Genomic DNA, 27,744 nt, shown 5'->3' with positions numbered 1-27,744 from the left:
CTTATGGAGGGACCTGTCAGTCAGGAGCAGGAAAGCAGTAAATATATGACGATTATTGAGCCACATTGGAATCCACTTTGCTGGGCTGCAAACTTACTCTTCTACCCATTAATATAAGTGATAGACAACTTAGGTGTGTCCATCACTATACTGTGATGCCTGCAGCCAGGGCAGCATTTGAGGACTTCATGTGTTCCCTTTAAGTCCTTTGTACAATAGGCTATATGAGTAAACCTTTTGCAGGGGACAAGCTAACAAATTGAAAGGACCTTGCAGCTAAAATGTCTACATTCAGTTAGTGCATTACAAATCTTGCATGCTTCAGGAAACCATAACTAACTTGTATTCTTTTTATTGCATTTTGTGCCCAAACGCAGCGTTTTATGACCTTCACTATTCCAGGATGCCCAATCGTGGCATTATCAAAGAATCGATGAAACCATACTGACCAAAAGTGGTGGTTGTACATAATTAACACTTTGGTAATGTTATATGCACTTTTAGTTCAGTATTGGCGTCACTTGCATAAATAAAGGATTTGTAAATGTTTTGTTCTGCGTTTTGTCGGTTATTGCAGTTTCTGTAACACTTTAAACTTTATTGTACACAGAACCGAAAGAATGACGAAGCTTCATATGAGAAAATGCTAAAGCTGCGCCGTGACCTCAGCCGAGCTGTGACCATACTGGAGATGATTAAACGACGGGAAAAAAGCAAGCGGGAATTACTGCATCTAACACTGGAAATAATGGAGAAGAGGTTCATGTCTTCACATTTTTCTATACTCTTTATTGAACCTTTTTGTTTTTATGTTTCTAAATCGGGAGGTAGTGTGGCTGTGTTCTATGTGTGCTGAGCCGGAGTAACGCCAGTGGGCAGGAAAGATACAGGCGTTTGTAATATTTAGCAACGTCTCCCATCGATGGCTATAAAATATTGTATTATAATTTAAACTGGCTTGTTAACCCCCCCCCCCCCCAACTCAATGTGTAAATACTTGAATGGAAAAGTACAGTAACCTATTTAACCCCTTAATGATCAGCTATACATGGTTTTTACAGTTGTCACTAAGGGTCCTTGGGATCGGTCGCCATGTTTTTTTGCCAGCCTGATCTAAGGCTGGCACAGAAGTCCCACATCAAGAAGATCCGGGACTCTGCTGTCTGACAGCTGGGCTGCTGCACGAATAGCCCAAAGCAGAGAGACCTCAGGCCTCAACCTTTTAACTCCTTACATTTTGTGATCAATGGCTATTGCCGTGCCTCCCCTACTTATGTTACTGCGTTCGCCTACTAATTGCACATATGGGGAGAGTGTGGTGTTCAGTAACGTCGCTTGCCAATGGCATGTCGTCCACATCATTAATTGAAGTACCAGTTTCACGTCCATAGAGCGCTGGGTTTCTGCTGTCGGAACCTTGTCATAAGCCAGTACGCTCTTTCACTTTTCTTGTCCGCTTCCTTCCGGGTTTATCTCTGTGTCACATCTTGTATCCAAGCTAGAGGTGATACAACAGGGTACTAGAGCCGTTGTTTAAAGTTACTAATAATTTGGTGAATGTTGGCTTCCAAATTGAAGCAGTAGCATAGTAAATTCACTTACATCCACCTCGTCAAGACGAAACAAGATAAGTCCAACTTTATTCACAAAATTGTACAGTAATGGGCAGGACTAGATTTTCAGCAACCAGCTAAAATACATCCCACAAGGTCCTAATGCAAAAATACTTAGAGGGGGAGTTTACCACAATTGCAAGTCATTCCCCATCTACAATCCTGATAACAAAGGTCCCGTGTTCCTCATCTCCCCTCACTGCGGGGTTACTGCACCCTTGGCAGTGAGGTGAAGACTGAATGGAGCGTTGGTCACACATGCATACTAGTGATCCACTCCCTTTCAATGAGACTGCTGTTACTAGTGAGGTACCAAGGGGGCAGTATTGGGCTTTTCTTCTTTTTAAAGGGGTTGTCTCGCGAAATCAAGTGGGGGTATACACTTCTGTATGGCCATATTAATGCACTTTGTAATATACATTGTGCATTAATTATGAGCCATACAGAAGTTATTCACTTACCTGCTCCGTTGCTAGCGTCCTGGTCTCCATGGTTCCGTCTAAATTCGCTGGCAGCTTGCTTTTTTAGACGCGCTTGCGCAGTCCGGTCTTCTCCTTTCAGCATGAGCCGCTTCAGTGTGCTCCCCGCTACAGCTCTTCTGCGCATGCGCAGACGAGCTGTCACTGCTCGGGAACGCGCTGGAGCGGCCATTCTGTACCATCCTCTGTTAGAGGAAGGTGCAGAGCTGCCGAGCTGTCCGGAGAAGCCGTCCAGCTGTCCCGCCGTCCTGGTAAGTGATGGGCCGGGGGAGGGGGGGGGGGGGGCTGTCGCTGCGATGGGGGGGGCTGCCGCTGTGCCCGGGGGGGGGGGGGGGCTGCCGCTGTGCCCGGGGGGGGGGGGGGGGCTGTCGCTGTGCCGGGGGGACTGTCGCTGCGGTGGGGGGGGGGGGGGGGGCGGGGCGCTGTCGCTGTGTGTGTGTGGGGGGGGGAGAGAGAAGGGGGGCTGCGCCGGTTACCTGCTGCCTGGCGGTGGGTGACTGGTCGGCCGTGTTCACTCCAGGGGTCCGGTCGGCGGCTGCGGGGCGTCTGGTTGTCAGGGAGACACAGCTGGTAGCGTCTCGGGAGTGCGCACGTCGGGCTGCAGCAAGCGAAGGGAAAAGAGCCGGCGGCCATCTTGGGAAAATTTTTATAAGTTGCTGGAACGGTAAGTACAAACCAGCTAGAAAAGTCATTTACAGGGGGGCTTAGTAATGTATGCTTAATTAGGGGGACTGGGCAAAAAAAATTCACTCCTGCCTCGAGACATCTCCTTTAAGGGAGTTGTACCAATATTTCAAGTTATTTGCAATCCACAGGATTTAGCATAACTTGCTTATTGGTGAGGGTCTCTCCTGGAAATTGTGGAAACCTCCTCATTGCAGGTTTTCTTTACCCCCCCCCCCAATACCACCGCCACCACCTCGAAGTGAAGGAGACTGAATGGAGTGTTGGTCATGCAAGCGCACTAATGCTCCATTCACTTTCAGTGGGACTGCGGGGATGGCAGAGCTGCACCTGCTCAGGTATTTCTATCCACCCCTTTGAAATGAATGGGGTAAAAAGCGACCCTGCAGTGACAGGCAGAAACGGGAGTCCCATCTGCGGATCGGTGGGAGTCTCGGCAGTAAGATGGTCCCTGATCAGCAACTTACTCCCTATCCTGTGGATAACTTGCAATTGTGGTACAACCCCATGTGATTTTTACATTTTTTTTTTTGTGTGTGTGTTTTTTTTTTGTCTTATGGCTTTTTTTTGGGGGGGGGGGGGGGGGTGTTAAACTCTTGCAAGATTATATTTTGACTTTTTTTATATTTGTTTTTTTAAACCATTCCTTGTGACTTGACTACGTTTGGAAAAATGCTCCTCCTTTCCTCTGCATAGTCTGATACATTGAAGTGCTGTTAAATATTTTCTTCCATTATGTTGTACTTCTTCACTCTTTACTTACAATTTATTGTTTTCACTGATTACTCGCAGGTATAACTTAGGTGACTATAGTGGAGAGATCGTGTCAGAGGTAATGGCACAACGTCAGCCATTGAAGCCCACCTATGCCATCCCCATCATCCCTATTTCTAGTCCGTTTAAACATCAGGATACAATAGAGATAAAGATTAACAAGGTAAGAGTGATTCTTTGTGTACAGCGTGTGCGTAATCTTATTTTTCATACCAAAATTTAATTAATAAACAGATTTATAAATGCATCTGATATAGCAAACTGGAAAAACTATCATCCATTGCTTGCTACGTTTGGAAAACTGTAAAATAAACCTTATTTCTGTCTTACACTGTGATTTCTAAATTTGTGACCTCTTGTTTTTGTCCTCAATGACTTCTAGCCGGAGAAATCTGATGTTGTACGACCGAAACGTAAATATGAGAAGAAGCCCAAAGTCTTGCCCTCTTCGCCTGCTGCTCAACAGACAAGTCCTGCTGCACTGCCAGTGTTCAACGCTAAAGATCTGAATCAGTATGACTTTCCAAGCTCTGATGATGAGCCCCTCTCACAGGTATATGTGCCATAATGACCTATTGAATACTATGCTACATCCGAAAGCTTGCTTGGTTATAGGCTCTACAACATTCAGATTGCTAGTACTGTTGTATATGTATGCATAGATATAGTGTGTATTTTGATTTTTAATTATTGTAAGGCTTTCTTCACATGGCGTATTTCAGATCCAAGACCGGTTTCCTCCTTGCTGAAAACTGCATGAGGACCGGAATCACAAGGGAGAAAATGTGAGATGGCGACCTCTTTGGTTTCTGTCTCACATACAATAATTTTCGTCCCTGTCAGCCTTTTACACAGAGCATAAGAGCACTGTGCTTGGGATGTCATACTAGATACGCTTCTAACACTTGTGCCTTTTGTCTTATTAGGTCATGTCTGGTTCATCAGAAGCTGAGGAAGAGAATGATCCAGATGGTCCCTTTGCTTTCCGTAGGAAAGCTGGCTGTCAGTACTATGCTGTAAGTGCAGAGAGCATATTTATTTTTATTTTATTTTTTATTAATACTAAAATCGTCAAACTATATAAGGAATCTGCAGCAATTCTATGGTAAATCCACATATAAAACGTGGGTTTGTTTATGACAAATAATGTAGTGTTTGTGAATCCATGATGAAACTTCAGTCACCTACAGTGTTTAGTTCTCCAAACTGATGATGGCGTGGCCAGATGACTTTCTAATGTGTATGAGGGCCACTGAACTTTCTCCCCAACGGATGGCATCAGGGAATAGAGGATCAGAGACCATGACTTTTTGTTTCCTGGAAAAAAGGAGCTACTAATGCTGTCTGGATGCAGTTTATCTCCCTAAACACATGAACGCTCTTTAGGGGGAAGCCCATGGTTTGTACTTCTGAAACATTTCACTCTGTTTCCCTTGAGAGAAGGGGGTCCTGTTCTCCCCCAATTTCCCTCCTTTTTTCTTTTCTTTTTTTATTCCCCCTTTGATTTGCCATTTTCCTCATCACCTATACAATCTTGGCCGGGCCGCGGCTTCTAGGGTGAACCCTCTATGGTACTTGGATTTGTACCATAATCAGTATGTTTACGATTAGATTCAGTGTGAATTCTGCTGAATATGGCTTATGCTTTCGATTTGTTTGATGGTCGGGTGGTCGTTGCCCTGTTCCTTTTCAATTCAACATTCTTTTTTTTTTCTCTGTTTTAAGTCTCGATCAATACATCTGAACGTTCGCATGTATTGGGGAAACGGTTGCTCGCCAAAAAATTCTTGTTGTATGGGCACCTTTTTAGTCTTAATGTTACTGTTGTTTTAACAATTTTTTTTTTTCCTTGCTATTTTCAGCCACATTTGGACCAAACTGGCAACTGGCCATGGTGTAGTCCAGAGCAAGGAGGATTAGGAGACATTCGCTATAGATACTGCCTCACTACCCTCACTGTTCCGCGCAAGTGCATTGGGTTTGCACGAAGACGGGTTGGGCGTGGTGGAAGGTGAGTTTCTGTGCTGTTCTCTTGCTGCCTTGGCAACTTGTGGTTGCGTACTAGTTATTTTTAGTATCCTTTTGGCTGTTTTTTTTTTTTTTTTTTCAGTAATTCTAATGTAGGTGTCATAGCTTTGCTATGTTCATGCTGTTAAGCTTTCTTATTTCTAACTATTTTTTTGGGGTTATTTGCAGGGTACTTCTTGACAGAGCGCATTCTGACTACAACAGTACTTTTCGTCAATTCGATGTTGACATGCTTTCCTCTCCAGAACACACTTCAATCAACTTACTTGCCAATACCTCAGAAACGAATACCTCGGATAAATGTTTCTCTAAAGACCTCAGTCAGATATTAGTCAATATAAAATCATGTAGGTGGCGCCATTTTAGGCCTCGGACAACATCCCTACATGACAGTGACATTGTTGACTTTTCCTGTAGAACGTTTCACAAAGGTATAATCCGAACAGGCACAGCACAACCTGGGACCCAGACTTGCAGTACCTCGACATCAAGTAAAAGTAGCAGTGGTTCAGCACACTTTGGTATGTGGTCTGTTGATTTACTTATTTATTTACATTCAAATGTCACTACACAGATGGTTGTCAGTCTGCACTATACTGTATTACACAAGCTTAAGGCCTCATGTCCACAGAGAAATTCGGACCCGCACGGATTCTCCATGCAGAATCCCACAGCGGATCCCTCCTTTCCCGCAGACATGAGGCCAGAAAATCGATGAGAATTACCTCTCCGGACACTGCGGATCTCCCCTCCGTCGCGGCTATATCATCTTTCTTTAGCCCGGGGGATGTGCTCGGCACACTGGTAGCTTGCGCTGTGCACAGGTTTTTTTTGTTGTTGTTTTTTTTTAAAGGTCCTGCGGCACAGCACAAATACAGCTGCGGTTGTGCTGCAGGACTGGGCGGCTTCCATAGGCTTCTATGGGAGCCATCCGTGTGAGAAAACCGCACGAAATGGAGCATGCTGCGGGTGCTTTCCTGCACGTGCGATCCGCGCCAGGGAAAAATGACATGTGCAAATGCGGTTACACCCATGTGACACCAGCCTAAGTGTTAAGTAATTGCCTCCTAATAAAGTAGCTAATCAAGTATTCCATCTGTTCCAAATTTTTTTTCTTGGTGTTTTAGATGCTGATCAAAAAGAGCTTCTTAAAGTGTAACTGTGGTTTCCAAAAACTTATAATGTGTCATCAGGACATGCCAAGAGCTTTAATCACTGAGGTCTGTGTGCTGAGCGCTTCTCTGGGGGCTATTTGCTTCCTAGCTGAAAACAGGCTCAATAGAAAGCCTATGAACCCATCCTCAGGTAGGTGGCAGTGACAGTGCTTCAGTTGCTGCTTTCCAGCGGTCGGTGGGGGGGGTCTCTGCCCCCCGATCCCAGCGATCCAAACTTTTGACATGTTCCTATGACTCATCAAAGGTTTTTGGAAACCAGTTACACTTTAATGTTATCGTGAGTTCAGAATATCTTCTGATTAAGGTTAACGGCCTATATATTTCAAGTAATCGTAGCGTGGGGAATTGGGCTGCTTGTCAATATTGTCGAGTCTTTTGCATTCATATATTGTTGATTTTTTTTGGGGGGGGGGGGGGGGCATGATCAGAGCCCGTATTTTTTGTCGTATGATGAATGGAATTTTGAAATGGAATTCGTATGATGAATGGACTTGTGTAAAAAAAAAAATACTAGGATATACAATGAGTACCCAGCTTGCTGGGGGCTAAAAGATTACTGGGAAGGCAATGGCAAACTACCCCACAAAAGCAGTCTGCTAAGCAAATGTCACGATGTGACGTCACCCGCGGAGTCAATCGGTGCTCGCACCAGGGGGCTTTACATTTTACCTTTTCAACTCCTTATTTTCAAGTGGAGATTAAAAACAGTATAGACTTCTCGCAGCTGGAAATTTGCTACAATTTATCCAGCCTTGGCAATCCTTTGCAAGCTAAATTAAACAGCCTGACATTCAAGCTGATAGCTACTGGATATACCGATTTATTGTTACAAGCCCTTCCAGTGCACCCGCATCTTCAGGTGACTTCAGAATAAGATGCAGTGTGTACATGAGGAATGAGCACTTCTTGTCAGGAATATCGGGTATATCGGATACAGGATGCAGTGGGTAGTAGCTGCCACTAGGAGCTGGCATAAAGCAGGATCAACAGTTGGCCCCTCCTGTCAGCTATACCCCTTCTTGCCTGCTGGGAAAGATCAGTTTTAGCTTTATGTTCGAGGAGGAGACATGACTAGCATTTCTGCGAGAAGAATTTTTTATCAAGACACATGTTTGTGGGTCTAGGTTCTCGTATAATTCCCACAGGGGAGTGGGAAACATGCAGCTGCCACCTCCAGCTTGGATACAAGATGTGATACGGGTGGGCATGGAGGCTCTAGTACCCTGTTGTACCGCCCCTAGCTTGGATACAAGATGTGATACGGGTGGGCATGGACGCTCTAGTACCCTGTTTTACCACTTCCAGCTTGGATACAAGATGTGATACGAGCGGACATGGAGGCGCTTGTACCCTGTAGTACCGCCTCTATCTTGGATACAAGATGTGATACGAGCGGACATGGAGGCGCTTGTACCCTGTAGTACCGCCTCTATCTTGGATACAAGATAATCTAATTGTCGTATTAAACTAGAGCAAAACCCTAGGCTCTGCCTAAAATAAAAGATTAAGGTATACTCCCCTCTCCTGGAGCCCGGGATGCAGCTGACAGCCGCTGCCGGTATCATCGGTGACTTCCGGACATTCCCATTGCGCTTCTGGCATCAGTGCTCATATTTTGGACGCCACTATGCCAGGCGTTTGGGGACGTAAGACTGTGGCCTCTCATTGGCCATTACGGTCATATGCTTCTGCCTGGAGATCGACCCGGAAGTTGCCATTAATACCGGCAGCGGATGTCCGCTGTATCCCGGGGCTCCAGAAGAGGAGTATATTGTCCTTTTTTATTTTAAGCTGGACTCAACTGGGGTGACGGGTTTTTGTTCCAGTGACAGCGGGCATTTGGTTTTTCCCACAAAGCTCTGCGGTTTTTGCTGTTTGGCATTTACTCTACTGATTCTGAATGTCAGTAGATTATTTCGGGCCGGTTGCCCGAAAGTGATGATCTGAAATCAAGTAGGAAAACGCTGTTAACACTGTATCTCGTGGTCTTGGTTCAGTTTGATCCCTTGATTTTGGTGGATCAAATTATTTGAACTTGGTGTAGCAGCTGAATTCCAAGATGGCGGACTCGGCCGACGGCCTGATGGTCTTTTCACATTTGCTGCTGACAGCAACCATGTTTTTCCTGCCTTTCTGAGTGCTGGGAGGATCACCTGACCACAGTCACCAATCACCGTGCGCGGTACGTTTCTTCTAGGTTAAATCTTTGATCGCAGATCGAGTGAACTTGGTTTTTGGTGGTGGTGTTGTTGCAACATGTTTTCCTTAAACCAAGTTACACAGCTGACCGCAGTTTACCTAAACCGGGATCGAAGGTGGGTGCGACCGAAGGCTAGTTGAGTTTTAATGTTGGAGCTTTATCTGGGTGAGAACCACCCTGAAACGCCATATTATGGCTCTGCAGGAGCGCAAAGTTCAATGACCAGAATGGATCCAAAGGGATTTTGTTTTGTCTTTTATTTTTGCAGCATCTAAAACAATTGTTGAAGGGGTTTTTGGAGTTTGGCAAATACGTGTCAGGAAACAAATGTTCCCAAAAGCTCCTGCATTAGTCACATGACTGCAGCCGCCAACCACTGGCCTCGGTACAGCTGCTTTGGAGACTGTAACAGGGGGGCTGTTTGAAACTTGTGCATTTTTGAATGGTGGGTCCTGTGATCTATCTGTCTGTCTGTCTGTCTATCTGTCACCTCTCAGTGTAATCCTGTCTGTACAGGGAGGGGAGGAGGGGAGCTGTGACTATTGTGAATGGTGGATCCTGTATTATCTATATATAGGTGTCTCCTCTCAGTGTAATCCTGTCTGTACAGGGAGGGGAGGAGGGGAGCTGTGACTATTGTGAATGGTGGGTCCTGTATTATCTATATATAGGTGTCTCCTCTCAGTGTAATCCTGTCTGTACAGGGAGGGGAGGAGGTGAGCTGTGACTATTGTGAATGGTGGATCCTGTGTTCTCTATCTATCCATCTATCTAATGTGTCTCCTCTCAGTGTAATCCTGTCTGTGCAGGGAGGAGGTGAGCTGTGACCATTGTGAATGGTGGCTCCTGTGTTATCTTTATATAGTTGTCACCTCTCAGTGTAATCCTGCCTGTACAGGGAGGGGAGGAGGGGAGCTGTGACTATTGTGAATGGTGGCTCCTGTGTTATCTTTATATAGTTGTCACCTCTCAGTGTAATCCTGCCTGTACAGGGTGGGGAGGAGGTGAGCTGTGACTATTGTGAATGGTGGCTCCTGTGTTATCTATAGATAGGTGTCTCCTCTCAGTGTAAGGCTGGGTTCACACAGGGCGGATTTGCTGCGGCTTTGCCGCGGTTTGTCCGTTGCGATTTTGCCGCAGAAGAACTGCTTCTGTGGCAAAACCGCTTCAAAGGTTAATTTTGGCTTGCGGATTTTCTTGCAGAAAAATCCGCAAGTGTTTTTTTCCGCAGCGCTTTTTTACTTTTTGCAGCGTATTTGGTGCGGATTTTGCTGCGTCCATAGAGGTCTATGGACAAAAAAGCGCTGCGGAAAAGACAGAAGAATAGACATGCTGCATCTTTGAAAACGGCGCCACAGTTGCATTTCTGCACTGCGGCAGTGCGGGAAAAATCCACCCTGTGATAACAGCTTTTTGACAAAACTCATTTGTGCTGCATTGCACTGCAAACGCAGCGGTTTTGCCGCAGTGCGGATATTCAACGGCAAAACCGCAGCAAATCCGCCCTGTGTGAACCCAGCCTAATCCTGCCTGTGATAATGAGCTGACATCTGAGAAGGTTCCTCTACAGAACAGGGAGTGTCAGACTATTGGGCTCAGTGGTCAGTGTGCAGGGAGGGTGAGGAGGTGAGCTGTGGCATCACCTATTGTGAATTATTGTAAAAAATTAAAAACACCAAATTATTAAATGTTTAACCCAAAAAATGTGATTTTTATACAATAGGTCATTTTCTAATTAGTATTTTTTTTAAATTCATGATAGTAGTCTGTCCCCTAAGCTTGTGTCATCAGGGGAATGGGTCTTTAAATTAATCCAGTGCAGGGACTGATCGGCTTTTTATAGCTTCTGTGATGTCATCAACCTGTGACCACATAAGAAAGCCAAAAAAATACAGTAAACCTCATGGGGAATATTAAAAGAAAAAAAGACCAATGAGAGAAGCGACTGCATCTCAGACTGTCAGTAAATGCTTGCCACGCTGTACAGAAGTGGCCCCGTTGCTGTCGCCAATCGAACTTGGACACATGAAGATAAGCTGAGCCCGACTAGGCTCCTAAAGGGTTAAGTGCATGTGCATAGCTCTATGGTCGGTCCTATGCGGACTGCATGTGCTACCGTCCCATGCATGGCACAGATGGGAACTACAAATACTCTGCAAGTGGCTTTTGAGGAAGATAGAAACCTATTGCTCCATGTTTCACCAATGAAATGATAAATTTCAGGATAGTTCTGTGAGTTCCGTGGTTACAGCTTGTGGAGATTTATCGTATCGGTGGTTTTTCTCACCAGAGAGGAACGGGTTTTATATTTCTGGTAGATTGAAATCATTTTGAAATAGTTCCACAAACAATATGAAATAAGTCCATATTTGGCATCTTTCAGAGGGCCGTAATACGTGTATTTCTGCATCCATGCTATAGATGCAAGCTTGGCGCTGTTCATCAGAGATCCGGTGCTCAGAACTGATTTTGATGACCCTGGTGAGGGGGACACTCGCTCGCACCTGGCTGTCAGTGTAGTTTATGCATTGCATTGGCATGGTTACAGTTTATGTAGGGCTAGAATATATAATAACCACAAATTAAACCCATTAAGGACCAGGCGCGGTAAATATACGGTGCTTGGTCCTGGGTTTAAAGCACCGCCGATAGTAAAGTTATGGCGGGCGCTTTAAGCCTCCTGCTCTGCAATCAAACAGGTCAGGTTATCAGTAGTTAGTGACAGCTGATAACCTGGAGGAGAAGGCAGAAGTGTGCACTAGAAAGTGAAAGCAGAACTGTAGCTTTCACTACGGGAGCCAGGGGGTCATGTGACCTCCGAGCTTCCCTGCTACAGCAGAGCTGGAGGGTCAAACTAGACCATGGCCAGCTCTGCCAGTGACTAATGTCACTACAGGGAGTGTTTTCCCTGTAACTGGGGCTACTATGGATGCCCCAACTACAGTGGGAAAGTGTCAAATAAAAAGTCCCCCAGAGGTCTTGTATGATTACATACGCAAAGAAAACAATATTCCAGAATAAAACAACAATATATACATAAGAAAGAAAACACAAAGCCGACGCCAACCAAAACCGACGCTGTATGCACCCTGTAAACCAAAACCACACCATTCTATATCAAAACATCTGAAACAGAGGAACCCGTTCCCATACTTTATTTTAGCATAAATGTACTAAATTAAAAAAAAAATAACTATAAATGTTCAAAGAAATCATTTTTTTTTAGCATTTTACCCCCAATAAACCAAAAAAACGGGGGGAAAAAGGTCAGTGAAAAAGATATTTTAAAAATCGCCCTTTGTCATGGAAAAAAAGCAGTTTAAAAAATTGGTAGCTAAAGGAAACAAAATAGGGCAGTAAAATCCCTAAAAAGTGTTTGGTCCTTGGGGTACAAAACAGCGTGGTCCTTAAGGGGTTACTTTGCATACAAAAATTGGGTATTTCATTCCTGCAGTTTTGTGACTGAAAAGCTCCATACTGCGTGACCTTGGTGCCAGCATGACCTTGGTTTCAGCCTTTTTGAGGGCGCACGCTCTTGTTGATGTAGAGGTACATGTGAGATTTGCACATGTTGACTGTTTTCTTGTTTGTACGTTTGCTTGTATGAGCGCTTCCTGTTCGTTATAAAGCTCCATGAAGATTGATGTGGCAGTCGGCAGGTTGTCTGCTTTCAGGAACTTATAGGGGTGTGCTTACTTTTCAGAATGTGGAATTCCTGCATTTTATAGTCTTACTTTTTTTTACTTTTCTGCTTAAAAGTTTGTCTTTTCCAGTTCTAGTGATTCTCTGAAGAGATGGGCAAGTAGACGTTGGCTTGAACTTTGATTTTAGGAGGAGTTGCGAATCGAACGTTCTGCTTTGGTCGCCTTTAGTCACTAATATCCGTGTTTTTAGCATTTTTAATGAAAAATTACACCGCCGTAAAATTTCATGAAGTTGCATGTATTAAAAACGGTGGCATTTGAAGCCTCGCGAGGAGGGAAGTCAGAGAGCAATCAGTGTAGAGTAATGAAGAACCAAAAAAAAGTCTGTGCCATTGCATTGGGATGTTCCCCAGTCTCCTGAAGGAGACAGTAGGTGGAATTGGGGGATGGATCTCCATATGGGGAAGACACAGTTCACCAAACTCTATGGGTAATATTATTTCAAGTGTGAACTAAAGACAAGTGTCAAGGATGATCAGGTTACTGAGTAATTAGATGCATGAAGCGTGCCACAGGGAGAATGAAGTTCTGTAGCTTCTTGACATTCACATAACTGCCCGCAGTGTCAATCCTTCTCAGAAGAAAAGGGTGTAATGTTAATTGTGTAAGGGCTGCTGGTCAGACGCCTCCATTGACATCAACGGAGGCCGTCTACTTGGATTCCGCAGCAAAAAGAGCGTGTTGCAATTTTTCTTCTACTCACGGTAATTGCAATTTGTATCCACGAATGTGAAGGAAAAATTGAAACTACAAGCCTTTCAATGCCTGCTTATGTTGTGGAAAATCAGCGCAGATGCTGATCATGGCATCCGCAATACAAATCCAGTCGTGCGAGACCAGCCTTGTGTGCAGTCTATAGAGGGAATAAAAGGTTTTCAATTACTACCCGCAGCATCGGATAAAGGGTGATCTTCAGTCCCGAAACGACTCCACCTCTGGGCAAGTGACAAGAAAATGCTTAAATGAGCCGTGTAATTACACACGCTACAACAATTTTTTCTTTTGTTAGCTCGTGCGCGCTCGCTCTCTCTGTCGCTGTCTTCTGCAAAGTAGACGGGGACCAGGAGAAGACGTGCGAAGCAGGAGTATGGCCACCCTGTGTGATCTGATATGTCTGAGAGGAGCCTGCCCAGTGGGCACCGAGTGAAGGGGTTAATCGTTGGATTGCCAGGCAAAAGATGGGCTGAGGGAAGAAGGAATGGTAATGTTAGAACCATAGAGATCCATGCTGCCCCTAGTCAAGGACACTGATGTCCAGGTATTACCTCTATAGCTGGGGTAATGCTCCAATATACTCTGGGAAGAGTTAGATTTTGCTCCAGAAAAATCATACAGACTACTGACTGGTCACAAGGGGGTATCCTTCCCGGTCTGGGGTCTCTACAAGTCTATATGTACGAGGAAGGAAGGTGAGATACAGGAAATGAGCAATCCCATGAATGGCTGCTGAAGAGCGGCTCTGCGTTCACCTGGGGTGCTGCTGGCTCTATACGGTGATTTTTGGACCACATATACATCCTTCTGTGTATCTTGCCCGAGAGGGAGGGCAGCTGTGCGAAAGGGAAGTCCTAAGGCTGAAAGTGGGATGGAGTTGGAGGCAGTGGGCGGTCTATAATGATGCAGAGCAGGAGAGTAAGTCCCGCCCCATCACCATGCGAACCTGAAGCCTCCCCCCCTGCAGCGGCCTGACAGCCGGGTTTTCATTTAGAAGTGCTGACCTGACCAGAGGAAGTCTCCCTCACATTAGCGTGCCGATCAGAAGCTGGTCCCACCAATGCAGTGGAAGTCCTGACTTCGGGCAGTGAAGTCCTAGAAGCCAGGACCTAGATTAGAGCCTTTCATTAGGATGGCCCACATATAAGTTCCCCTTCATGGACAGCTGCAGCCAGAATTTTATTATTTGTGCCCCTTTCCAACACTGCACATCTGATATCTGTGTATGGAGCTCAGGACTGTCAGATTGCAGTCTAATGCTATTGCATTACATTATGCTGTATGAGCGATCAAACGATTACAACTGGAACTTAAAAAAATATATGTATTTAAAAAATGAAGGGTAGCAAGTTAGAAAAACCTTTTTCCCGTCTCCTAACATTTGATATCCCTGCACCCACAAAAAGTATTAAAATACCACATTTTTAATCTCGCGCAAAGATCACCGTCCGTAGGCAATATGCTCAATGTCAGAATTGCTTTTTTTTAAAAAATATATATCACCTTTTAGCAAGCGGGACAAACCCATGTGAAAATAACCTAAAACTAGGAGCCGGCTGCAAAAGTGGCTCTGAAAAGGAATTCAGTCTGAAATATTTTTCTTAGCTCAAGGTAAACGCTCGCATGTGGTGTCCATCGCCTGGTAAGGTATAGATATTCCTTTCTTGGTTTATGTACATTCGTTGCTAAATCTACCATGTCTTGCAGGCTGCATTAAAGACCATTCTCCTACTACTGGACAGGTTAAAGGACTACTCTAGCAAAAATACATTTTATTTTTTTCTATCCCTGCACCCCTCACTTTACGTCTTCTCTGCATATTGCAGTCAGTTCCTTGCAGTGCAGCCTCCTGTCCAATGCTGAGACTTCTCCTTGCTTTCTCTTCTGTGCTGTGCTATCACTCCCATGGTGCAGCAGTAGAGCATCACATGACCAACTAGAGCCAGTACCATCTCTGCCTACAGGGAGGACAGTGTGATTAGCACTAATTTTATATATTCACCTGAATAAGCTACAGACTATAAGTATACAGTCAGGAGGATGAGCTCTACTATAACTGACCGGAGCCTCTGATAATCGGCAGTAATGTGATAGGAGGAGTATCTGTCCCCCTGCCTGTTTTGGTAGGGAGACTGAGAAACCGACTCTTTGAGAGAAAGTAAAGTCAAGTTATTCTCAGGTGGTCAGAATACAATCGCATGACCCAGCTGAGGAGAAGGAACAACTAACCAAGGTAACACGAACTGTCTTGTATAGATTAGGGGCTAGATATTTAATGGATGGGAAACCATGTCACCACAGGGGCCCTTTATTTTGCAGAACTGATTGTTGGGTGTAAAAGGGCCTGGACTCTAAAAGCCCACTTACACGGACCGATGATCGCTCAAACGACAGTTTGACTGACAGCTTTGAGCGATGATTTTGCATAAACGATTAAGTAGCTACTAAGCTATTTAATGGCTATTTAGTGTGCAAATGAAGCCTTAGCTGAATGCAGTTAATAGCCATAGGGCTCTTAGCATTGTTTCTCAAACAAAGGAACTGAAAGCAGATATCAGCACTCCCAGTGGAGAACTGCTGATAAGGCTGAACGATAGGCGCACATTTAGACGCACCGATTATTGCTACAACGGGGTTTTTTTTGTTTTGTTTTTTTAAAGCGATCATTGGCTGGTGTAAATGGGCCTTAGCAAATGTGAGGAGATAGTGTGGATGGATTTATATTAGTGCTTTTATTGAAGGAATTCTATTCTCCTACATTGCTGTAAGATCTTCCCTGAAGCCAAGAGAGTGAAGATGTCACCACTTACTTTGGCAGGTTTGCCACTCCTGTTCCAAAACTTCTCTATTTGGACTCTAGTAGTGCCTGGAGCCTTCCAGTGGCTGCCCTTTCAGCTAATGTTTGACATGTCAAAACGACAAAGTATTTAAATAATCAGAGCATTGGTCAATGGGTGTTCCTGCTTCCGAGACCCCCGCTGATCGCTAGAGGTGTACACCGCCTTTTATGCAGCCAACTTCAACTTAAGCAGCTGAAATGCTGCAGAGGAGGCAGAACACTTGGAGGGCTGCAGCCTCCTCAGTCCAGCAATCTGCAGGGGTCTTGACAGTGGGACCCCTCATTGATGAATGTTCTTGACATGTCAAAAATTAGCTTAACCCCTTAACGACCAGCCCATAGTGTTTTTACGTCCTCCCGAAGTGGGCTCTATTCTCTGAGGACGTAAAAACATGCTTCCTGCAGAGAATAGTGCCCCTCGGGCTGTGGACGTGACAGCTCCATGCTGTCGGTGTCCGCAGGTAGCTGACAGCATGGAGCTGTCATCCCGGGCTGTTCGGAGCCCCCCCCGGCATTGCGATCGGCGCTATGCAATGGATAGCGCCGATCGCAAAAAAAGTAAATAAAACTACATAAAAGTTAAAGATTCAGCTGCTCTGATGGATCGGATCCATCGGAGCAGCTGAAATTACTCACCCAGGTCTGGCACGCTGCTCCCCGCTCTCCTGCCGCTCCGGGGCCCGAAGCCGGTCTTCTGCGCATGCGCGCCAGGCGGCATTACGTCAGCCGCATGCGCAGAAGGCCCGGCGGCGCGGGAGATTTAAAATCTCTTGGCTCCCGGCTCCTGTAGGTAGCCGGGAGGCAGGAGATGTCAGCGGGGACTGCGGTGAGCGGTCCCCGGTACCGCGATCGCCGTTATCCAATGGTTAGCGGCGATCGCGAAAAAGTTAAAAAAAAGTTTTAAAAAAGTCAGTTTCACCTCCCCTCATGGATCGGATCCATGAGGGGAGGTGAAAATACTCACCCCCAGTCCTCAGCGGTGTCCCGATGTCCCGGGACCCGAATCCCCGTCTGCGCATGCGCGCCCGATGATTGACATCGGGCGCGTGAACAGACGGGCTCGAGCCCCGGGAAATTTAAAATCCCTTTGCTCCTGGCTGCCATGTGTAGCTAGGAGCAGAGAGATTATACCGGGGACATGATCACTGTCATCCAATGGATGACAGTGATCATGTAAAGTGAGAAAAAAGTGTAAAAAAGTAAAAAAAAAAAAAGTAAAAAAAAGTTTTTAAAAGTTTAAAAAGCGTACGTTTCATCTCCCCTCATGGATCATATCCGTGAGGGAGGATGAAAGTACGTACCTAAGGCCCCCAGATTTATCCGCGGACCTTACCACAGCTTCTGCACACGCGCCCGTCGCCAGAATGGCGGGCGCATGCGCAAAAGCTGTGGATTGCCAGGATAATTTAAATTCTCCCTGCTCCTGGCTACAAAACGTAGCCAAGAGCATGGAGATTTAATGGGGGTCCGCGGTGAGCGGTTCCTGGTCACGTGTTCGCCATTATCCAATAATGGCGATCACGTAACAGTAAAAAAAAAAATTTGAAGTTTCATCTCCCCTCACTGATGCGATCGGTGAGAGGAGATGAAACTTTTTACCGGAGGCCTCCGTATTTGAATCCCGACGCGATCTTCCTCCGTGGACCTTCCAGGATTCTGCACATGCGACCGCCGGCAAAAAGCCGGACACATGCGCAGGAGTCAGGGAGCCCAGGAAATTTAAAACCTCCTTGCTCCCAGCGACCAACGGTCGCCGAGAGCCTGGAGCAGTGACGGGTGGCCTCGTTGAACGGTCCTCGGTCACATGATAAAAAGGTAGCGATCTACCTTTGGCTGGTCTCACATGACCAGATAGGAATGACGGATTCCGCATGCGTCTGATCCGTGGTAATACGCAGATCAATCGCATTGGATTACACAATTCCGCTCACATTAGCGGGTCAGAATTGCGTAATCCACTCGCAGAAAAGAGAACGCAGCAGGTTCTATTTTACTGCGGATATCGGCAACATAGAGCCCATTGTGCTCCATGGTCGCGGATATACCCGCAGTCCATACGCAACTACATTGTATACGGGCTGCGGGTACCCATGTCATCGCTAAGCGATGGTGCGGGAAATACAAACAAAGGTGTACTGTGCATGACCGCCTGTGTGAGTACGCAGTTATGCGCAGTACATTACGCAGCCGTACGCAGGGTCACAGCCGGGCTCACAGATGGGATCCGCTGTGGGCCTCCGCAAGCTGATTCCGCCTGCACCCGCGTGAGCCTGGCGTTATTCAGACCGCTACCTGTGATACGTATTTTACAAGAAGCCCCGGGAACGCTCGCTTTCCTGCAGTTCCAGGAGCACCTTGTTGAGCGCCTTCTGTGTGAGACCGCCGCACCTCATCAAGCTTACGGAGACTCACGGAACGCCACTTTTTACACCCCATACCCGCCACTGAGGTCATGAAATACCCCCAAAAAGCATGAGAGGAGGGGGGGGGGGATACCCGGTTTTATTGCCCCATGGGCCCATTCCAACCAGCCTCCGTAATTACCCCTGTCTTCGGAAATACTACACAGTTCACATTTTTACTTTTATCTAAGATTTGCGAACGCCAAAAAGGGCGCGGAGGGGGAGGGGGGGAATTTTAAGGGAGTCAATCTTTATTCTGTACAAATAAGCAATGGGGCCTGGAATTTATTCAGTTGTGCCCTAAAATCCAACAGGTGTTCCGTCCTTTATAGGCCTTGCCATGCGTCCTGTAAGTAGATTAGGGCCACAATGGGTATGTTTCTGAACTCGGGACAAACGGGGGTATCCATTTTGGGGTGAACGTCTTCATTCTTATGTGCACTGTACAAAAAAACTGTTTTTAAATTGAAAAAATTGCCAAAAAAATTGAAAATCGTAACTTTTTCCTTCTGCTTTGCTTAGATTCATTCAAATACTGTGGGGTCAAAATATGCAGTACACCCCTAGATGAATTCGTTAAGGGGTCTAGTTTTCAAAATGGGGTCATTTGAGGGGGTTCTTTATAGTTTTGGCCGCTCAATGGCTCTATAAGTGGGCAATGGGGCCTGAAATTTATTCAGTGGTACCCTGAAATCCAACGGGTATTCCTTTCATTGTAGGCCTAGCCATGGGTCCTGTAAGTCTATTAGGGCCACAATGGGTATGTTTCTGAACACGGGACAAACAGGGGTATCCATTTTGGGGTGAAAGCCTTCATTTATATGTGTGCTGTACAAAAAAAACTGTTTTTAAATTGACACAATAGCCCAAAAAATGAAAATCCTATTTTTTTCCTTTTGCTTTGCTTAAATTTATTCAAAAACTGTGGGGTCAAAATATGCAGTACATCCCTAGATAAATTCGTTAAGGGGTCTAGTTTTCAAAATGGGGTCATTTGTGGGGGTTCTATATGGTTTTGGGCGCTCAAGAACTCTACAAGTGGGCAATGGGGCCTAAAAGGACTTCAAGCAAAATCTATGTTCTGAAAGCCACCAATTACTCCTTTTATTTTGGGCCCCGTTGTGCATGCGGACATAAGATTAGGGCCACAATGGGTATATTTCTGAAAACAGCACAAACAGGGGTATCCATTTTGGGGTGTAAGTCTTCCTTCATATGTGTGCTGTACAAAAAAAGCTGTTTTTAAAATGACAGAATTGCCAAAAAAACAAAAATCCAAATTTTTTCCTTTTGCTTTGCTTGAATTTATTCAAAAACTATGGGGTCAAAATGCGCAGTACACCCCTAGATAAATTCGTTAAGGAGTCTAGTTTTCAAAATGGGGTCATTTGTGGGGGTTCTCTATGGTTTTGGGCGCTCAAGAACTCTACAAGTGGGCAATGGGGCCTAAAAGGACTTCAAGCAAAATTTGTGTTCCGAAAGCCACCGGTCGCTCCTTTCATTTTGGGCTCCGTTGTGTATCCAGACATAAGATTAGGGCCACAATGGGTATGTCTCTGAACACGGGACAAACAGGGGTATCCATTTTTGGGTGCAAGTCTTCCTTCATATGTGTGCTGTACAAAAAAAGCTGTTTTTAAAATGACAGAATTGCCGAAAAAACGAAAATCACAATTTTTTCCTTTTGCTTGGTTTGAATTCATTCAAAAACTGTGGGGTCAAAATATGCAGTACACCCCTAGATAAATTCCTTAAGGGGTCTAGTTTTCAAAATGGGGTCATTTGTGGGGGTTTTCTATGGTTTTGGGCGCTCAAGAACTCTACATGTGTGCTATGGGGCCTAAAAGGACTTCAAGCAAAATTTCTGTTTTGAAAGACACTGACTACTCCTTTCATTTTGGGCCCCGTTGTGGACTCAGATATAACAATAGGGCCACAATGGGTATATTTCTGGACACGGGAGAAATAGGGGTATCCATTTTGGGGTGTAAATCCTGATTTTCATGTAAACTATAGGAAAAAAATATGTCTTTAAAATGACAGATTTGCAAAAATATGAAATTTTACTTTTTCTCCTCTAAATTGAATTAATTCCTGAAAAAAAACTGTTGGGTCAAAATACTCATGACACCCCTCAGTGAATACATTAAGGGGTGTAGTTTTTAAAATGAGGTCATTTGGGGGGGTATCTATTATTCTGACACTCATGAGCCTTTCCAATCTCGGCTTGGTATAGGAAAACAAAGTGTTCCTCAAAATGCTAAAAAGTAATGTTAAATTTGTACGTCTCCTAAATAGTTAAAAAAAAACGAAAGTTTTTCCAATGTGCGCCCAAAATAAAGTAAACGGGTGGAAATATAAATCTTAGCAAAAATTTCTATATTATGTTTGCACATATTTAAGATATTGCAGTTGGAAATGTGAAAAAATGACGATTTTTTCAAAATTTTCCCAATTTTGGCGCTTTTAATAAATAAACACAATTTCTATCGGTCTATTTTTTCCGCCTAAATGAAGCACAACATGTGGCGAAAAAACAATGTCAGAATCGCTTGGATATGCAAAACCTTTCTGGTGTTTTTCCATGTTAAAGTGACACATGTCAGATTTGCAAAATTTGGCCTGGTCATTAAGGCGCAAACAGGCTTGGTCACTAAGGGGTTAAAGTGTAGATAATCTCTATTAGGAATCTGTCACCATGTGTTCTACTTCCCTCTCTGAAGGCATCACAAGGTGGTGACGAGCACACGGATTGCAGCGATATGTCTTTTATATCTAAGAGCTAGTTTGTCTGAACCTTGTATTTTTTTAGCAGCAGCTTACAGGATGTAGTCCTCGATCTTCATGAGCTGGAGGCTGCTTACCCCACCGTCAGCCACTAATTGACAGATATCTCTCTCTGCACAGAAAAAAAGGCAGACAACAGTCCATCAGTTGCTAGAGGACGGGTGGGTGTGACAAGCCTGCAGCTCATGAATATGGAGGACTACTTCCTGTAGTCCTCTGTATACCTGCTAATAACCTGCACGTTTCTCACAAACTACATCATGTCTATACTGCAATCTGTGTGCTTGTCACTAACTTATTCTACCCTGAGAGGAGAGCATGAAGGTGGTGACAGATTCCCTTTAAATTATTTATTACAGCACCTTAGGCCTCATTTCCACAGGAAAAATAGAATTAGGAAATCTGCGTGGTTGTCCCGCACGCGTTTTCTGCGGCCATAGGGATGCATTGGACACCCGCAGGTAAGTAAATACCTGCGAATGTCAATTTTTCATGCCGCGCGGATCGCACGTGCAGGAAAACACCAGTAGCATGCTCCGTTTTCTGCCGGGTCTCCCGTGCAGACAGCTCCCGCCTATGGAAGCCGTCTGTATCCACGGCACACCCGCAGCTGAATTTCTGCTCTCTGGCTGCTCTTTGTTTCCTAAATGCAAAATTAAGCTACTTAGTAAATAGTCTGTTCTCAGCATTTAGAGACCGTAGAAGGGTATAAGCCTTACACAGCAGATTGGAGTGTGGAAAGGAGGAAAGCATCCAGTTTTTCAGGTAAGGCAGATCACACAGGCTGTAGATGGAGAGTGGTTTAGTGTAGAGAGAAAGCAGAGAACTCGCAGTGGACTGCAGCGAGGAGTCGGAAATCACACACTAATCATAAGGGTCTGAATAACACAATAGCTGGCCATTTTGAGTTGTATATGTCCGTCTTCCCTTTTGCAGGCTCCATCTTTTTCTATGCCACATCTCCCTGCACACGCACAGGAGAGGATCATGTCATCGTATCACACTCACCTATACAGAGAAACAGCAGCAGCATGGGGTACATTGTACAGCAGTACTGAGCAGTGTAGATGTGATTTCACTTACTGAGTTACTAAATCACTATTTGCTGCAGAAGTGTCTCCGTGAATTTCTCTGTGTGTTTCCGATTTTTTTGGCAAAAAAAAGGAGCAGGATCCTTAATGACTCTATGGCTCCTGTAAGTCACAAACTCAAGTTGTGGGCTCGTAGAAGCTCGATATGGAGTCTGAGAATGTCCCTTTCATGCTCTCCCTCCGTTGTCCACCAGCAAAGCCGCCACTACTTATGCATGCGTTCATAGTGACAGGACTAGTCCTCTTAATTATGAGCATGCACAGTGGTAGTCCGCTGTATACGAGAAGCTGAAGCTTTGCTACCCAACAGCAGGGGAGACGAGAACAATGAGTATCCGTGTGACACCCTGGACTCTGCAGCTCCTACGAGAACATAACTTTAGTTTATGGGACTCATAGGAGCAGACAGTCTCTTAAATACCATCTTATCAATGTAGAATGCTGCAGCAGTTTCACTAATATGCTATCTTAACCCCTTAGTGACCAGCCTATAATATTTTTACGTCCTGGCTGGCTGGGCTTTAATCCATAGGGCTGTAAAACATGCTGGCCCTAAGGATTAAAGTCACAGGGGCTGTGGGCTTGACAGCTCTCTGCTGCCGGCAAAAGCCGACAACCTGGAGCGGTCACGGTCCCACGATCGCCGTTATCCAGTGGGTAAAGGCAATCTCGTAAAAGTAAATAAGTCAAGAAAAGTTACTTTCAGGTTCCCTCACGGATCAAAGCCACGAGGGCAGCTGAAACTAATCACCATCGTCCTCCGTGATGTTCTGCAACGTTCTGGTCCTGTGCATGCATGTCAGGCATAAAATGGGTGTATGTGCAGAAGTCCAGGGGGTAGCCGAGACCAGGGAGAAAAGTCACCAGGAGCCACTGTATGTAAAGTTAAAAAAAAAGTTAGTTTCAGATAAAATTATGTACTTTTAAGGCTCCGGATTTATCTGTGGACCTTACCCCGACTTCTGCACACGCGCCTGTTGCCAAAATAGTTGACTCATGCGCAAAAGCTGCGGATTGCCGAGGTAATTTAAAATCTCTCCTTGCTCCTGGCTACCAAACATAGCCGAGAGCCTGGAGATTTCTCAGGGAGGGGGCGCGGTATCTGGTCACGTGATCACTGTTATCTAATGGATAACGGTGATCATGTAAAAGTTAAAAAAAAAAAATTGTTTCCCCTCCCATTGCGGATGCGATCGTTGAGGGAAGATGAAACTTCTTACCGGATGCCTCCACAATTTAACCCTGCAGTGATCCTCCTCCGTACGCAAGATCTAGGGAAGGCTGAGGAAATTACAATCTCCTGGCTACCAAAGGGAGTAAGGAGATTTTAAAGGGAGTCTTTTTTTTTTTTTTTAAGATTAGGGCGACAATGGGTATGTTTCTGAACACGGGACAAACGGGTATCTATTTTGGGGTGCAAATCCCCTACTCTTGACCCCCTCAGTGACTATATGAAGGGATGTAGTTTTTAAAATGGGTTCATGTGTGGGGGTCTCTATCATTCTGACACGTATGAGCCTCTGCAATAGTGGCTTGGTGCAGGAAAACAAAGTGTTCCTCAAAATGTTGATATCCATGTTAAATTTGTACATCTGCTAAATGGTTAAAGAAGAAAAATAGTTTTTCAAATGTGCATCCAGAATAAAGTAAACAGATGGAAATATATATCTTAGCAAAAATGTGTACAGTATGTTTGCACATATTTGAAATTGGAGTTAAAAATATGAATAAATTATTTTTTTCCCAAAACTTTTTCAATTTTGGCGTTTTTAATAAATATACACAAATTCTATCGGACTATTTTTACCACCTAAATGAAGTAAAATGTGGGGTGAAAACAATGTCCGAATCACTTGGATATGCAAAACCTGTGCAAAAAATTGACACGTCAGATTTCCAAAATTTGGCCTGGTCATTAAGGTGCAAACAGGCTTGGTCACTAAGGGGTTAAGATGAGATTATTCTGTACTACTGTCATAAAATCTAAAATTGAGATGCTAAATTTACAGTATTGAGAGGTCGGCTGCTGCGCGGCTTGGCATGGCACTTTCAAGGGATGGCAAATATTTCTTCCACATCCTAGATTTGTCCTAGGACTAACGGTGCAGTCATAAGTTCCAAGTTCCAGGACAAGTATAATCAGCGTCTGTGTCGGGAAAGGACTGCATTTATCTCATGTTCATGCTCTAATATCTACAACTCTTACTTGCAGCATTTACAGCCGAACAATACCAGCAACATCAGCAACAACTGGCACTAATGCAGAAACAGCAACTTGCTCAAATCCATCAACAGCAGGCAAATAACTCCTCCGCCAACACTTCACAGGTAATAGGAAAAAGAAAAGAATTGTTGCGTTTCATCGGTTCAGCGGCGTTCACATTAGTATTTTTAGTCCTTCATGGTTCAAGCGGTAGGTGCCGGACCTCGATCCCCGTTGGCTATAATGGGGTCTGTCCATCTTTCAGCATGCTGGCAATAATTTTCCCAGAAGAAAAAGTGCTGAATGCTGCACCATTTTGACGAGTTCCTCCAGTGTAGATGTGACCAGAGCTTTAACTGTGCGTTCTTTTTGGCACATTAACCCTTTCAAAGAGAAAAATTAGACCAAATTATTATGGTACTACCTCATTGACCTCCATTGATTTAAAAAAAAAAAATATATATATATATATATATATATATATATAAAATAAAGGGTCACTCCTTGGCGGGGGTTAATCATTACCTTCTATATTCACCTAAATGAGCTGCAAAGTTTACACAGAACCCAAGTACATCTGAGCCGGTCAGAACTGAGATCACATGACCATCTGCGGAGGACGAGACGGGAATAAATAATGGGGGTGGCATTGGCCGACTTATATATATATATATATACTGGGGAGAGCTGCAGAGTGAATCAATGAATGAACATTCAGAGGAGTGGCCGTTTGAAGTGACACGAGGTCTTTCGTCCATGACGCCCCCTTGTGACTTGATGACTCTAATAGCCCCTTGCCTCATAGGTGCTTATCCAACACCCCTCCAGTATTACAAGTACTTGGTGCCGTTTCCTGTGAAGTACATTATAAGCAGCATGCGGTACCATGTTGGGCCATATTCACCTCTACACTGGACGCTGCCTTCATAATAGTGAAGCATGCTCCAAGCCAGACAGACCTTGTATTAGTGAATGGGGTCCGGCATTTGCCAGATCCCGTACTTCTGGGATTTTTGTTGTTCGTCTTTTACATTGAAGCCAAACCAAGTCTGTTGGAGGATAAGCGGCATTTGGCTTTATTCACATTGTGTTTCCATTTGGGGGAGGGGTGGGGGTGTGTAATGTGACCGCTTGGGTTCCTTGCTACAGCAGAGCTGGAGGGTCACACTAGACCCTAGATAGCTCTGCCAGTGACTACTGTCACTGCAGGGGCTGTTTTCCCCTGTAACTGGGGCTCCTATGGATGCCCCAACTACAGTGGGAAAGTGTCTAATAAAAAAAAAAAAAAATGAATGTCCCCCAGAGGTCTTATATGGCGTCATGGGGGACATAGATGGTAAAAAAAACACAATGACCTACATCAGTAGAACAATATTACAAAATAAAACAATACATAAAGAAAGAAAATAACACAAAGCCCACGCCGACAAAAACCGTCGCCGTATGCGCCCTGTAAACCAAAACCGTATATATTCTATATCAAAACGTCCAAAATAGAGGAACCCTTTCGCATACTTTATTTTAGCATAAATCTACTAAATATAAATGTTAAAAAGAACATTTTTTTTTTAGCATTTTACCCCCAATAAAAGTAAAAAAAAACAGGAAAAAAAGTCAGTGAAAAAGATATTTTAAAAATCGCCCTATATGCCACGGAAAAAAGCACAGCAAAAATAATTTTGGTAGCTAAAGGGAAAAAAAAAATAGGGTAATAAAACCACCACATGGGTAAAATCCCTAAAAAGTATCTGCTCCTTAAGGGACAAAACAGCCTGGTCCTTAAGGGGTTAAAGTGAATGTCTGCCCTTTTAAAGCGACTCTGGACAAACAAAAATGGCGGGTTGCCTTCTCTGACTCCCTGATGTACATTAGTCTCAGACACTACACGCTGCTTTGACCAGAGCGGCCCATGTGAGCAGCATGTAGTGCATCAGGTAGTCAGTAGGCATGCGGCCATCTTTGTTTGTCCAGGACTGGACGGTCGCTTTAAACGCCATTTGTAGTGTTTGGCGTTTTTATTTTTCGATCAGTCTGCAGTGAACAGGAGAATTGATGATAAAACAGACGGCCCATAAGCCCCTCATAGCGTTTAACCCTGCTATAGCATCCCTTGCAGACACACATTTAAAGGGGTATACCTGCACTTCAGTGACAGTTTTATTCTTCCTCAGACGATAACCTGCAATTTTGCGATATAATCTTATTTGTTTTACAAAACTGCAGAGATCCCGCTCCTCCTGCAACCCCCCCCCCCCCCCTCCTGCTTAGTTCTCCGTCGGTATCCAGTAGTCACGACCGATATGCTCCTCTATTCTACTGGTCAGGCATCTCAGTGCCTTCAATATCTAATGCCGTACCGCTGTGAATGCGCACTCGTCCATAACTGGCAGCGGGGCATTGTGGGAGATGTCGTTTTTGCAGTCCCCTAGAGGCCATCTTAAATATGTAGAAATCCTGATGCTGGCTGGAAAGCGTCTGTGGCGCCAGTCAGCGAGAGTCTGGTGATTTACACGGACATTTGAATTAATGGCAATAAGTGGGAACGGTAGAGAAATGTTTAAATTTATGTCCAGTCTCCAGAAAATCCCTTTAAGAAGTCAGATTGTTGGATGTGAAAGTGATGACCCGATATAATGAGCTGCAGGACGGCGCGGCCGTGTAAGGTCTTGGTGAATCTAAAGCATGGAGTAAAAAGCAGAATTCAAGATGCCTGCATCTCCCCTGCTTACTGACAGTTTCCCGTGTAATTCTTATTGCACGGATTGCTTTGACTCGCCGGCGGTCGTTCAGTCCTCTCCGCTGTTGTTCATCTCTCTTTCTCTCTCATAGGGTTTTGTTTCGAAGACGCTAGACTCGGCTAGTGCTCAGTTTGCTGTTACAGCTTTGGTAACGTCTGAGCAGCTGATGGCCATCAAAATGAAGGATGATGTTGTCCTTGGAATCGGAGTGAATGGCATTCTTCAAGCCTCAGGTATGAGCCGCTCCTAATAGTCTGAATGTGTTGTATCTTAAGCCTCTCGTAGCTCACGACGTCCGTCTTCCTTTCTCTGC

General features: G+C 44.8%; 1 protein-coding gene across 3 annotated transcripts in view; it reads left to right on the top strand.

Moving 5' to 3' along the window:
* Positions 1-27,744, top strand: part of EPC1 (enhancer of polycomb homolog 1) — an 88,893-nt gene that overhangs the window by 50,644 nt on the left and 10,505 nt on the right. For all 3 annotated transcript variants that reach the window (XM_066585204.1, XM_066585203.1, XM_066585202.1), the window contains 8 exons: positions 611-759; positions 3,569-3,713; positions 3,933-4,103; positions 4,477-4,566; positions 5,413-5,561; positions 5,747-6,099; positions 24,703-24,818; positions 27,523-27,664. In XM_066585204.1, the coding sequence (XP_066441301.1) occupies positions 611-759; positions 3,569-3,713; positions 3,933-4,103; positions 4,477-4,566; positions 5,413-5,561; positions 5,747-6,099; positions 24,703-24,818; positions 27,523-27,664 (1,315 nt within the window). The remainder of the gene's footprint in view (positions 1-610; positions 760-3,568; positions 3,714-3,932; positions 4,104-4,476; positions 4,567-5,412; positions 5,562-5,746; positions 6,100-24,702; positions 24,819-27,522; positions 27,665-27,744) is intronic.

Source organism: Eleutherodactylus coqui, chromosome 12 (genome assembly GCF_035609145.1).
Source record: "Eleutherodactylus coqui strain aEleCoq1 chromosome 12, aEleCoq1.hap1, whole genome shotgun sequence".
Classification (NCBI taxonomy): Eukaryota; Metazoa; Chordata; class Amphibia; order Anura; family Eleutherodactylidae; genus Eleutherodactylus; species Eleutherodactylus coqui.
This window is presented reverse-complemented; position numbering and strand designations above follow the sequence as displayed.